The sequence below is a fragment of the Canis lupus genome, chromosome 20 (assembly GCF_048164855.1).
Source record: "Canis lupus baileyi chromosome 20, mCanLup2.hap1, whole genome shotgun sequence".
Taxonomy (NCBI): domain Eukaryota; kingdom Metazoa; phylum Chordata; class Mammalia; order Carnivora; family Canidae; genus Canis; species Canis lupus.
The window spans coordinates 20,248,254-20,262,026 of record NC_132857.1 but is presented as its reverse complement, the minus strand read 5'-3'; the positions used below and the strand labels follow the sequence as shown (position 1 = coordinate 20,262,026).

At 41.2% G+C, this 13,773-nt stretch overlaps 1 protein-coding gene across 3 annotated transcripts in view; it reads right to left on the bottom strand.

Annotated features, from left to right (window-relative positions):
- Window positions 1-2,239: 2,239 nt before the first annotated feature.
- SMIM43 (small integral membrane protein 43) overlaps window positions 2,240-13,773 on the bottom strand; it is a 38,413-nt gene continuing 26,879 nt past the window's right edge. Inside the window, exons 4-9 of one of the 3 annotated variants that reach the window (XM_072788549.1) lie at window positions 13,543-13,599; window positions 12,554-12,627; window positions 8,695-12,147; window positions 8,121-8,234; window positions 7,706-7,872; window positions 2,240-3,742 (exon numbers count right to left, since the gene is read on the bottom strand). In XM_072788549.1, the coding sequence (XP_072644650.1) occupies window positions 8,814-9,005 (192 nt within the window). In that variant the 5' untranslated portion in view covers window positions 9,006-12,147; window positions 12,554-12,627; window positions 13,543-13,599 and the 3' untranslated portion in view covers window positions 2,240-3,742; window positions 7,706-7,872; window positions 8,121-8,234; window positions 8,695-8,813. The remainder of the gene's footprint in view (window positions 3,743-7,705; window positions 7,873-8,120; window positions 8,235-8,694; window positions 12,148-12,553; window positions 12,628-13,542; window positions 13,600-13,773) is intronic. The other 2 variants (XM_072788547.1, XM_072788548.1) reach the window with 2 other exon arrangements.

Genomic DNA, 13,773 nt, shown 5'->3' with positions numbered 1-13,773 from the left:
TTCTTAAGTCAGACAGTGTCATTTCTTTCTGTTGTCACAAGCCTGCCCAAATTCAAAGAGAGGGGATATAGACTCTCCAACTCAATATTAAATCATATTGTAAGAGCATGTGAAATGGGAGACACTGTTCTGGCCATCTTTTGGAAAATACAACCTGCCACAATATATTAGAGAAGAAAGCAAATTGTAGACTCTCAATACTCTGACATCTATATTAAAAAAAAAAACACCTTTTGTGTATCTGCATGCAAATATGAATGAATGTGACTGGTTAACTATGAGTGGCAAATACACAGAAACTCATTTCAAAAGATATACCTCAAACTGTTAACAGTTAGCTCCAAGGAGGGACTGAGATTACATAGTTGGAGATGGAGGGGACCATTCACTTTTCCTCTAATGGGTTGAGACTCTGCAGTGAGTTCCAAGTTGAGATGTGTACAGGACAAGAAGTAGTGTCTGGAAAACTGCGTGCAAGTAAAAAGGGGCATGGGTCATGGTACCAATCAAATCACCCTAGATAAATTTCTAAGAAGCATGATCAGATATCCAAACATTCAAATATACCACTGAGGTTAGGGTAAACATCAAAATGAATGTCCTAATACTGAGCCAGGCAATTCAATCTGTGGTTAATACTATATTAATAACAAAGATGAGATTTTAGCAACACATGAACTTCTGTGCTTTGTTTTGTTTTGCATCACTTTAGCTTTCTATATGGTAGAAAATGTAGTCCCTTTTAAAAGTAATTTGCTCTCAATTCTAAAGACAGGGAAAAAAAGATATTTACTAGTTATGCAGGTAAGTAGAAACACAAGGACATCCCTTTTCACCACGTACTACTCCAAATCTAGAATCAGGGTAGAACTAGGATCAAGAATAAAAGAAGCGTGGTATTGGGGTGGGGTTCTCTTATTGCATTTGACCATTTTCAACTGAAATTACTGGAGCCCCTTTTTGCGCGTAGACCAAGACTTTAGTAGTTTATTATTAAAGTTCAGATTCGATAACATTTTGTAGTGAATACCAAGACTGATTATAAAACGACAGTAATCAAGACAGTGTTGTAATGGATGAGAATAACCTTGTGGAAGTCAACAGAGAGCCCAGAAATATTCCCACGCATACATGATCATTTTATTTTTTATGAGGATGCCAAAGCAATCTAATGGGGAGAGAAAAGTCTTCTCAAGAAATGGGTAGAAAAAAGAATTTTAATCTTCATCTCATTCTACACAATAATTAATTTAAGATGGGTAGCAGATATAGTAAAACTTAAAGCTGTAAAGCTTCTAGTAGAGAAAAAAAGCATAGAATATTTTTGTGACCTAAAGATAGGCAAAAGTCTCTTAGCACCTAGAAAGCAATAAACATAAAAAGGTGGATACAGGGCTTCCTGGGTGGCTCAGCAGTTTAGCACCACCTTCAGCCCAGGGCTCCATCTTAGAGACCCAAGATCAAGTTCCATGTCAGGCTCCCTGCGCGGAGCCTGCTTCTCCCTCTGCCTTGTCTATGCCTCTCTCTCTCTCTCTCTCTCTCTCTCTCTCTCTCTCAATCTCTGTATCTCATGAATAAATAAATAAAATCTTAAAAAAAAAGGTGGATACATCTAATTTCAAAATTCAAGCTATCTCTTTTAAAAACATTGCTAAGAAAATGAATAGGCTAGCCACAAACTAGGATAAAATTGCTTTAAAGCATATATATCATTGGGACACCTGGGTGGCTCAGGGTTGAGCATCTGCCTTTGGCTCAGGGCGAGATTCCAGAGGCCAGGGATCGAGTCCCATATTGGGCTCCCTGAGAGGAGCCTGCTTCTCCCTCTGCCTGTGTCTCTACCTCTCTCTGTGTGTCTCTCATGAATAAATAGATAAAATATGTTTTTTAAAAATGTATATATGCAATAAATCAATAGTATCTAGAATATATCAAGAATTCCTATAACTCAATAATAAAAGACAACCCCAAACAGGGCACTGTAGAGAAACAAGATCCAAGTGATGTTCAGCATAGAAAAACAACCAGGAAAAAATTACCCCAATACCATTACCACCCTAATATTTTACCCAAACTCTGCATATGATGAAAATATTATTTAATATTTTTAAAAGATAAATTGACATACAGACATGCCCATTAAAAAATCTGATATAAAAATAAATGTTTCCTTCTGTCCATTAATCTCATCCTATCTCTTTAAAAATTATGCGTAAGAATAATTCACACACACAATAACTGAGTTACATATATTTTTTTATTTCACAGCCTTTTAAAAAATATAAACCACTAAGTATTTTGAAAAACACACATGGAATAATCATTTAGCAGCCACAATATTACAAAAATAAACCAGAATGAATTGTGCAACATGGCAAAATGATTCCTGCTGACTCACTCTGACTAGGAACACATAATATTCACTAGGAATGTTAAGTGGACCAATACGACCACCATTTTTCCATCATCAATTGTCACAAAAATCAATCACAGGACCTATTCCTAGGAGATCATTCCATTTATACAGAAATACATACAATGTATAGATGTCAAGTTAACATCTTGAATTTAGTTCCAAGATTCCATTTTTCCTTTTCCCTGGGACACAAGTTCAAAGACCAAGTAGAATAATGAAGACCATGGAACATCAAGCACATGACTGGCTCAAACCCTTCCCAGGTGGTTATAAAACACAAGAAAAAGAAGGTTGTGTACTGTGCTGCACAACACAACAGCCACTAGCCACATTTTAATGTTTTAAAATTAAGTAAAATGAAAGTTTACTTCCTCGGTCACACTAGCCACATTTCAAGCATTCACTAGACACACATGGCTAGTGGCTACCATATTGGACAGTGAAAATATAGAACATTTCTGTCATCACAGAAAGTTCTTTTGGACAGCCTTGGGATGTGGGAAGTGTTTCTTCTCCCTTTGCTTAGGCAGGATGTAGGCTGATTACGGAATCAGCTTTGAGAAGCAATTCTTCTCCCAGGATATTCCTAGATGGGTGGTGGAGTCACAGAAGGGAGTAAAGTAGCCTTTCTTTACACAGATTAACTTCTCCTATGTATGAAAGGGATGATCCCTTTCCAGGGATCAAACACAAACTAGACGCTACCAAAAATCTGTAAGGAAAATTAGAGATACATGAGGCAGATGGGAAAGCAGCAAGGTAGCGCATTCTTTCTCCCATTCCAAACTTCTATAGATTATGTCCTTCAAGGAAGTGTACAGGTTCCCAGGGTCCTCTTCTAGGAAATCCTGATGTGGGGCAACCATACTGGCTGGCTGGGAAAGCCAGTCCTGGCAGGTGTTTCAAGAAAACAACCTAGGATGTCTTCACTCTGCTCACTCTCTGAGCAGAGCAGTGTTGCTTGGAGTACTATTAATTGTGAATGAGTTACAATTTTGTTCTCTTTCAATCATCATGTTCCTTTAAAACTGTATTTTGTAGTCAGGGCACAGATTGCTAGTTTGTTCCCCCAAAGATCCACCATCAATCTTTTTTCCTTAGATCTCCTCAGATTTTTTTGTCGAAGGCAGTCATATGTCCAGCTACAAAAATGACAGTTCTCATGCAACCTTGCAGATATGACAGTCTAGCCAATGATATGTAAGTAAAAGTTGTTAGGCTTCTGAGAAAGCTCTTTAAGAGGAAGCAGAATCAAAATGATGCGCCCTGTTTTCCCTTTCAGTTTCCTTCAACTTCTTGGGGGAGCTGCAGCAAACATCTTGGAACCTAAGGGAAAAGCCAGAGGAACCTCAGGGGCTACCTTGACCCTGACATCTGTGAGCTAACCTCCCTGACACATGAGAACAAAACAAAACTCCTACTATACTATTCTTATATGTATAAGCTACAGTTTGGTCCAGTAACTTCCTCCTCTATTACTGAGATAGCAATCCATCTTAATTCCCAATAGGAAAGCAAGATTTCATTTTAATGTGAAACAAACAAAACAAAAAACCCAACTTGCCTGAAGAATCTATATATATTCAATAAAGTTCAAGTAACCTCATAGAGTCATACTAATAAAACAAAAGTTAAGTAAAAAATTTTATCTTCAGGGGCACCTGAGTGGCTCAGTGGTTGAGTGCCTACCTTCCATTCTGGTCATGATCCCAGTATCCTAGGATCCAGTTCTGCAACAGGCTCCCCGCAGGGAGCCTGCTCTCCCTCTGCCTATGCCTTTGCCTCTCTGTGTCTCTCATGAATAAATTTTTTAAAAAAAATTTAACTTCAACCTACCCATGTCTATATAGCACAATAGTGGAAGAAATCATTAGGGTTATTACATAAAATAGCTACTATTAAGGAGAATAAGAGGATTTTTAGCTTAATTCATCAGGAAGTATTTTTCTGAGTGCCTATTATGTTCTGACTATGGTTTTAAGCACACGTCTGCCCTCTGATTGCCCCCATTCCTACGTACTAAGATGCTAACTACTCAGATAATTAATCAGGTCATTATTTAATCTATAATTTTATTTTGTGTGGACACAGTAAGAAATGTAGAGTTGAGAATTTATTCCACTGATTCAAACCTCCCCACCAAAAAATTAACCTCAAAGATCTGCAGCTTAATTTTTAACTTTCCCTTGTATGTGACACAGACACCTGACAGTGATTTGCTAATGATACCAGAGTTTTAATTGTGGTTTTAGCTTAAATAAGCACATCTACCTCAGAGTAGCTATAGAAATTAAAACCAAAGTGCAGTACTCTGTAAATATGTTCCATGTACTGCATTAGTACCATTAGTATTCTAAAAGTCCCTAGCTTAGTAGTTATGAGTTAGAAAAAGTAAACATTTCCCACTATCCTAAATGTTTTAACTAGTTACAATGTTTAAATTTGAGGGCATTTTTTTTTTTATTTTGGGGGGGCATTTTTTTTAAAAGTTAACTCTTTTGCACTTATTTTGAAAGTATAAACAAAATTGGAAATACAAAATGTCAAGCTATAAATGGAGATATTGCATGTATTTTACTCACCTAGTTCCAAGTTTCCACCCCTGCAAATGAACCAAAAACAAATCCTGGCACCTTGTCATTCCCAGAAAAGCCAGTGCATGGCACACTCTGGGTAAATTTTATCTCTTTTTCTGTGGAACTGCACCAGATGGCATCCGTCCTGCATCTACAGCTGTGCCCCAAAATTGAAGTTCAAACATAGGAATCTACTTTATTAGACATTTCAGACTTTGCAGGTGTGAGTGTGATGTCATTCTCATTCAACTTAAAATGGTTATCTTTCCAAGCGGAACTGCTGATTCATTGCACTTACAGGTTTGGAAATCAGAGAAACAATCAAGATTATCTTAATAAGATTTGAAGTCATTTCAAACTACTGAAATTTAAAGACAACAATGAAATAAGGAAACTTGAAGTAATATACTAGTATTTCCTAATAATTGAATTATGGCCTATTTCCTTATAATGTAAGAAATTCAACTCAGCTTCTAACATTGCTGAAGAATCCCTAAAAACTGTTCATTGGAAATAGAACATAAGAATTTTCTATGATCAAGTTATACTTGTATAATGAGCAGTTATTTTAAACATTCCTGACTTTTCAAATGTTTTAATGTCTAGCCCACATGCATACCATCTTCAAAAATAGACTTGGTATAGTGATAGTCAGGATCAGAATGTGGTCAACAGATAGAGCAGCCAACACATACAAACTAGGAATCTAGAGCATTGTGGGTGTCAGAGCATTATATCAAGAATATACAGATAGAAAAAAAAAGTGAGGTCAAAAGCAGTTCTAATTTAGGAGATCGGTCTTTGTTGAGTTTTGGAAAAACGATAGTTGAATAAATGAATAGAAAAAGGCAGCTTATATACGGGTGTCCAAGATTCAAAAGCAGAGTGCCTAACTAAGCAAAGGCAAAGCAGGAGATTAACAGCAGCAAGTTCTGAGAGCAAATGAGAGGGACTTTAATTTTCAGAGTTTAGGGCCAAGTTCCAAGCAGAGACTGAATAACAGGAATAAATATTCTTTTTTTTCTTTTTCGGCTGAGACAAATGGGAATTTAGCAACTAATAATTAGATTACAAGGGGGTTATAAAATGGCACTGGGCACAAGATAGAAAAGTGACCACTCCTTTCACAGAAAGCAGAGTCAGTAGAACCATACAGGGCTTGGCTTTACACAGGGATGGCAGCAAACTACTCACCCTGAGTTCTCTAGTCTTGTCTCTAGAAGAGTAAGGGTAGGTTTAAACCTCTGGATGCCAGCTGCACCACTGGGAAGATTAAAGTATTACAAACTCAAGAAGTCAAGGAGGTAGTTAAAATAATTTGCCTTCTGGTTATTTATAAAGTATGAAGTGACTGTTTTCCATCCTTGTAAACAACTGTAATTGCTAATAAACTACTCCCACACTCATCTTCAATGTCCATATTAATCATCCAACCCAATAACTAAAAGTCACTGCAGGGGTCTCAACCAATTAGAGAACTATTGTTCAAAATACAAGATAGAGGGATCCCTGGGTGGCGCAGCGGTTTGGCGCCTGCCTTTGGGCCAGGGCGCGATCCTGGAGACCCGGGATCGAATCCCACATCGGGCTCCCGGTGCATGGAGCCTGCTTCTCCCTCGGCCTGTGTCTCTGCCTCTCTCTCTCTCTCTCTCTGTGACTATCATAAATAAATAAAAATTGAAAAAAAATATTTAAAAAAAAAAACAAAATACAAGATAGAGGAATCCCTGGGTGGCGCAGCGGTTTGGCGCCTGCCTTTGGGCCAGGGCGCGATCCTGGAGACCCGGGATCGAATCCCACATCGGGCTCCCGGTGCATGGAGCCTGCTTCTCCCTCTGCCTGTGTCTCTGCCTCTCTCTCTCTCTCTGTGACTATCATAAATAAATAAAAAATAAAAAAAAATACAAGATAGAGTCACTGCAGTTGATTCCAGGATTCAAACTGGAAATTCAAAACAAATTGTACTATGGCCTGGATAAAGAGAAGTATAGACAGGTAGATAGAGATATAGAATTATTTATATAGAGAGAATTACATATATGCTTCTATATAAAGAGAAATATATATACACACATCCCTATGCTTCATTAAAAACACAAAAATGAAATAGAAGTAGGGGAAAATATCTGAATGTCTCAGCCAGAAAATTTTCCCCATAATCATTTACCAACATGACAGTATTTTTCCTCCCCTTGAATTATCAAAATAATCTTCCACTTCACTTTCATATTGTCAACTTAGGCAAAACTTAGTATTTTGTTGTTTTTATCCTCTCTACATGACCCCTGTACCTAAAATTAATAAATGCTTTCAATATCCAGTCATGACATGGACAGCTTATCCCACCTTAACATGACTGAACCAGAATCTTCCCTTACTGAAGACAAATTATGTCTGCATTGTGTATTTCAACTAACTCCAAGACCCCCTGTACTGTTTTCCAAAATGATTACTATAATTGTAAACATTCCTCACATCCCATCCTAATTTCTATGCTCCTCTGCATAGACACTGATTCTTGCAGTTAGGAATCAGTAGGGTGCCTCAGTTCTAGTAGAGAGCTCATTGGGTTCTAACAGGGAGAGAGAGAGAGAGAGCCCTTTCATTGCACCCACTTCCTCCATCCTAACCTCTCACTGTTTTAGGCTCTGGGTCTTTAGAAGTTCAGCTACAACCAGGGACAAAGTGAAATCAAGGAGGCCCCCCTGCTTACCATTGCAGAAAATGTCCAACTCGGGTGGTTGGGGTCCTCTCTGGGCAGGGGCGCTCCTTGCCGGCTATAACTGCAGTGGCGGCCTTCAGTGCACCAACCCAGGGCAACAGCTCGACTCCAGAACTCGAGACGACATAAATTGAAGAAAAAGCGTCTGAAAGATGAAACTGTTATTCCCCCAAGCTGACATTGCCTGGAGGATGCTTAGGGCACGTTAATATGTTTAATGCTGCCTGCCAATCTTCTGGCAAACGGTCTAGTCTTACAACCTGAAACGACAGCCTCGCTCCTCCCCGTCCTCTTTTTTCCTGTTGCCCTACAATGTGTGAACAGCACCTCTTTTCACCACCCCAAGGCATCTCCCAAATGACTCGCTAACGCTCACCCTCCCGCCTGTTCCAGATTCTAAATCCACCTGCTGTGGCAACTCTGAAGGCATCAATGAGTCGGTGGCTACAAGAGTAGAGATTACGGGGAAGAAGGGCCACTGCATCCTCTCGGGCACGGTCAGAGGAACCCCAGTTAGCGTCTAGCAAAGCGCAAAGACATTGAAAGCAGTATTTGGCATACTTCGAGGGGTGCACTGTTTCCTCCCGCTTCCTGTCCCAGAGCCCACACTCTCTCAATAATTTGGACATTTACGTTGACATGCGATTTTTGGAATCGAATTTGGTTTGGAAGTGGCTGGATTGAATTAACTGAATGATTTAGTTCTCATGCTTTCCGGACAAGCTAAAACGCAGTGGGGCGGGGAGGAAGAGCTTGCAGGTGCCCGAAGCCATCCCGGCTCCGACAGCTGAACGTCTGTGTCTCCATCGCTCCCCACCCCGAAAGGCGGAGGGTCGGTGCCTGCGGGCACAGCACCAGCCTAGACCCCATACACCCGCCGAGCCTGGCAACCGAGCGTGCTTCCAGCCCAGAGTCCCCCCCCCCCCCCGAGGGGCCAGGGAACTCGCCCCACCGCCGACCCCTCGCACACCCGAACGCACCTGCCGGAGTTTAAAACCTGGCCTGGCCCTGGGACCTGGCGGTCGGGGAGTCGAGGCTGAGAGCCAGGCCGGCGCCCGCGCAGCTCCGCGCCCTCCCGCGGGCGCTCGCGCCTTACGGGTCACACCGCTTGCTCGCGGGAGAAGCCCCAGGGCTCCCGGTGCACGGAGAGACGCCCGGGCTGCAGCGCCCCGGCCGTGCTGGCCACGGAGTTCTTCAGCTGCTTGATGACCACGAAGAGCAGGAGGAAAAGTAAGAAGAGCAAGAAGAAGAAGAGCGCCAGGTAGAGCAGAAAGTTAAGCTCCCACTCCATGCTGGAGGCGCCGGCGCTCCGTGGCAGTGCCCGCAAGGCTTGCCGCCCGCTCTCCCCACCTGCCGGTCTCCTCCGCCCGCGGACGGGCCCCCCAGGTTGGGCGCCTACTCCCCGTCGGTGCTCGACCTCCCCCAGCTCGGAGGAAACGCGCCAAGGAGCTGGTTAATCTCAGCTCCGCCTCTCCCAGCAGGCACAAGAGCCTCCCGCTTCGCTGAGATCCTCTCCTGAGCTCTTGGAGAGGAGAGCGGATTTTTCTAGGAGCCAATTTAGCGGGCGGGGACACCTGGAGAACGGGTCAAGGCTCAGTTTCCCAAGGGGTGTTGGGGCTGGTGGTTTGCAAACGAGCTTAAGATTTCCACCCCCAACATCCAATGGGTCCCTAGGCCCCCTCCCTTCCCAATTAACTTCTTTGATTATTTTTCCCCCGGTCCTGGTTTTCCCAAAGGGAAAAGCTGCCAGGGCCCAGAAACCCAAAAGAATTAGAAATAGTAGTGAAGGTGGGGGGTCTAAAGGGCTATGATGAGATGACTTAACAGTGCCAGTGAATTCCAGTTCAGGTTGCCTTGCCCTTCAGAGTTGCAGATGCGCTTAAGAGAGTGCTCTTCTTGTGGACAAGAGGTCATTTAGGAAAACATTAAGAACAAAATGCATTTCAAAAGTTATATTGTACAAAGCTTCAGAACCTTGACTTGAAATTGAATTTCCTTGGTGGAAAGCAAAAACGAAACAATAAACGATTACTTGAGATGTGCCTTTAAGTCCCTAACACCTCTCTGTATTTAAGATCACCCATAGCAGATCTAGTGCAGCTTGTAAAGAAATGCAGTTTATCTGCTGCTGTGTAACAAATTACCCAAAACTTAGTGGCTTAAGACAACACAAAAATTAGTTCTCTCACACTGTTTGAGAAACTCTCAGAGTCAAGAGTTTGGTAGAACTTAAGTTGGTGATTCTGGCCTGGGGTTTCTCATGAGGTTACAGCTGGATGTCAGGCAAGGCCACGTCACCTGGAAGTTTGAATGGAACTAGAGTATCCACTTCCACCTTTCCCAGGTAGGTCACTTATATGGCTGACAAGTCATGCTGGCTGTTGCTGGTAGGCCTCAGCTCTTTGCCATGTGGGCTGTGTGTGTGTGCTTACAACACTGTGCTGGCCTCCCCCAGAGCAAGTGACCCAAGAGACCAAAGCAGAAATTGCCGTGCTCTTTGCAGCTAGCTTAAGAAGTGGTATACCGGGGCATCTGGGTAGCTCAGTGGTTGAGCGACTGCCTTCAGCTCAGGGCCTGATCCCAGGATCCTGGGATCAAGTCCCGCATCGGGCTCCCCATGAGGAGCCTGCTTCTCTGTGTCTCTCATGAATAAATAAATAAAATATTTTAAAAAGTGGTATACCATCACTTCTGTGATGTCACTTCTATTAGTTACACACATAGCCTTCCTTATTCAGTGAAGGAGTCCAAGGACATGAACACCAGGGGTAAGGATGGCTAATGGGGCCACCTTGGAGTCTGGCCATCAACACTGCTAATGCAACACATTACCATTGTCCATTCTGTGGGCCTCTGATTTTATTTCATTTTTTTATTTGTAAAGATACAGGAGGGCCCCCTGGGCAGAATTCAGGAAATAAGGCCTGACATACACTTCACAGATTATTTACTGCTCTGCCCATAATAAATGGCTGTTCCAGAGTGGGAAAGGATTCAAAGAAACAGGATGATATGGAATACGCTGTGAACTGGAAGTCTCAGGGACCCAAATCGAGTTTCCACTCCATCTGTCAGTGTTCACTTCAGTTCTCTCAGTTCCCTCACCTGTAATATACCTTGCTTACCTTTTCCCTGGGTTTGTTGTGAGAATAATAAATGAATGGGATGTTGAATAAGAATATGTTTTGTTAGATAAATGTCAGATACTATTATTAATCTGTTACTGAGGATCCCCAATGAATAAAAATGTACTGTACAAAATGTCCAGGTCCTAGGCCTCTCACCAAGCCTTGCACTGTGTAAGAAATCTCTCTCTCAATAACATTATTGGGATCCCTGGGTGGCGCAGTGGTTTGGCGCCTGCCTTTGGCCCAGGGGCGATCCTGGAGACCCGGGATCAAATCCCACGTCAGGCTCCCGGTGCATGGAGCCTGCTTCTCCCTCTGCCTGTGTCTCTGCCTCTCTCTCTCTCTGTGTGTGACTATCATAAATAAATAAAATATATATATATATTAAAAAAATAACATTATTGATCCATCTCATAGGCATTGGTGAGCTGGTTCACAAAATTTTTTTGAAAATTTTGCAAGCCATTTGTTAAAATATAGCTATTATTAAAAATTAGATCATACAAATTTACAATTAAATAAATTATATTAACAACAAAGGTAATAAATACTTAAAACTCATTACTTCTGAATTATTTTACATTTCCCTATCATCTGTGCCCTTGAAGTTATGTACATGTGTTGTAGCTGTATGGCTAAAATATTATATAATAGTATGTTACTGTACCTCTCTTCTCAACTGTGTTTAGATGTCATGCAGGTAGCCTGAAATTGGCCACAGTAGGAGTGTTTGCCCTTGGAAATGTACAAATGCTACAAAATCAGGGCCAGCAAGCCAGTTGTTATTTACCATTATACTATGGCTCATGGAGCTACTGAGGAAAATTTGAAGTCTTATGTAAGTAAAGCAGAGATTTGTGATTTTTTTTTCTATGCAGAAACACCACATGTTCCTACTGGTAAGAATTCTCCATTTTATCTAATCTTGACAGAAGGATGGATTCCAGTGACTGCTTTCCACTGCCACCTCCTGTTATGGAAACCAAGAGGGTCAAATACATCTCTTACCCACTCCTGATACAGTGCAGGGAGAAGGGCAGGAAGAGCCGTGCAAGAAACTCAACCAAACATCCTTGATTCCAGGACTCTCAAACTTGGGAGCAGATAGAACAGGAGAAAATGTTTGGAGGTCAGAAGCATCCCGGTAGCAGAGGAGCTCTGAAAGCCAGACCAGTCCCAGAAGTGACCTGGGTGTGGCTCTTGTTGCCTGCCTCCGTGGCATCTTTGACTCCTGCCCTTTTCCCAAACTTGGTTCTCTGCCTGTCTTCCATTCAGTAAGTTTCCATTGGTTTTCCAGTAGATCTCCTTATTGTACAAAGTATACTGGTTAATGGCAGCTTGCATATGCAAATACTAACTGCTAAAGCATTACTTACACACTTTGCATATATTACTCAAAATCAATAAAGTGTTTGGTAGAAAAGGCATATACCATTTGGCACATTGCCATCCAAATACCTAAGCAATCAAAGGATGGAAATTGAAACACAGAGAATTTAAGTGACCTGCTTAATGCCACACAGTTAACAGGTGGCAAAACTGGGATGTGAACTCAGGGAGTATGGCTCCAAAGCTTTCATTCTCAACTCCCATGATATACTGCCTCACAGGGTAAGTACCCCTTTCTTGTGTATGACCATCAAATTGATGACCATATTTTGTTTCCTTTGAGTGTCAAATTTAAAGAAAATAAATTTCAAGAAACCCATACCTTCTGCTTACTTGCATCTCAGCTCCTTCCTTTGAAATCTTCAAGGTCAAAACTTCAGATGAGTGAGTGTTTGCCTGCAGACATTGAGGAAAGAGGTCAACAGATGAAAGTTTTATGTAACCAAGATCAAACTCATTTCAGCCTTTCTGACCATAACTGTTTAGATTTTCCATTTATCTTAAATGGAAGCAGCATAAATAGATTTATAAATATTAACTAATAAATCCTCAGTCACTCTCAATAGAATTTGTATTCAAAATAATGTTGCTATAACAAAAAAATAATGTATTACACTTATTAGATACTTTCAATGCTTTTTAGCCTCTGATCATATTTATACACCTCATAAGATGATCTGAATCTCAGTTTCTATTATATAAATGACTCCAAAGAAATAAGATGCACTCTTTCTCTACCAAGATATACATATTAATGAAAATCCATAGAAAGAAAACCCAAGCATTTTAAAGGGCAGAAAGGACACATACCAAATATAAGAGCTTGGTTGGTTCTAGCATCTAAAAAGAAAGCCCTTGTGCACAAATGGATAAAGTAGGCAGAGGGCTACGTCATTATAATCTCATACCACTGCCCACAAATTTGACCCCAAATATGCTTCCATTTAATACGTCCACTACTCTTAATCAGACTTTATGTATCCCTCACCTTCTCAGTTTCCTCCTTACAAGTCTTAAAACAACTGGATATTGCCCAGGGCTGCGCCAGGTCCTGACCTATAGACAGCCATGGTGTATATCAGAATAGGGTTCTCCATCCCTTGGCCTGCTGTGTTCCTACTCACCCTCTGTTAGAGATGAATCTTTTATCATAACAAGCATCAAAACTATGAGAATTGATTAAAAGTAGCAATTGGAGAGTTTGTCTTATAAATGTGCTTCTCTAAAGAGTCTAAAGACCTAAGAAAATACCAAGGAGGGGCTGTAAAATTCTATTGTCACCATCCCTGGGTGAAAACTACTGGGACTTACCCATTGGAGGTACCTGGAGGATGGAAGCAGTTTCTGCAAGACAAAGGAAGGACAAAACTAGGAGAATAAAAAAAAAAAATTAAATTAAAAAAAAAAAAGATTTCCAGGTATCTTTCTAAGGCTAACTCAGTTTGGTCTGAAATGAAACAGAAGAAATATTTTGTGCCATGCTCTGGCCTCAAAATGTGCTGTTGACCATGATTGTCAACACTGGCTTGTTAAGTAACTGCA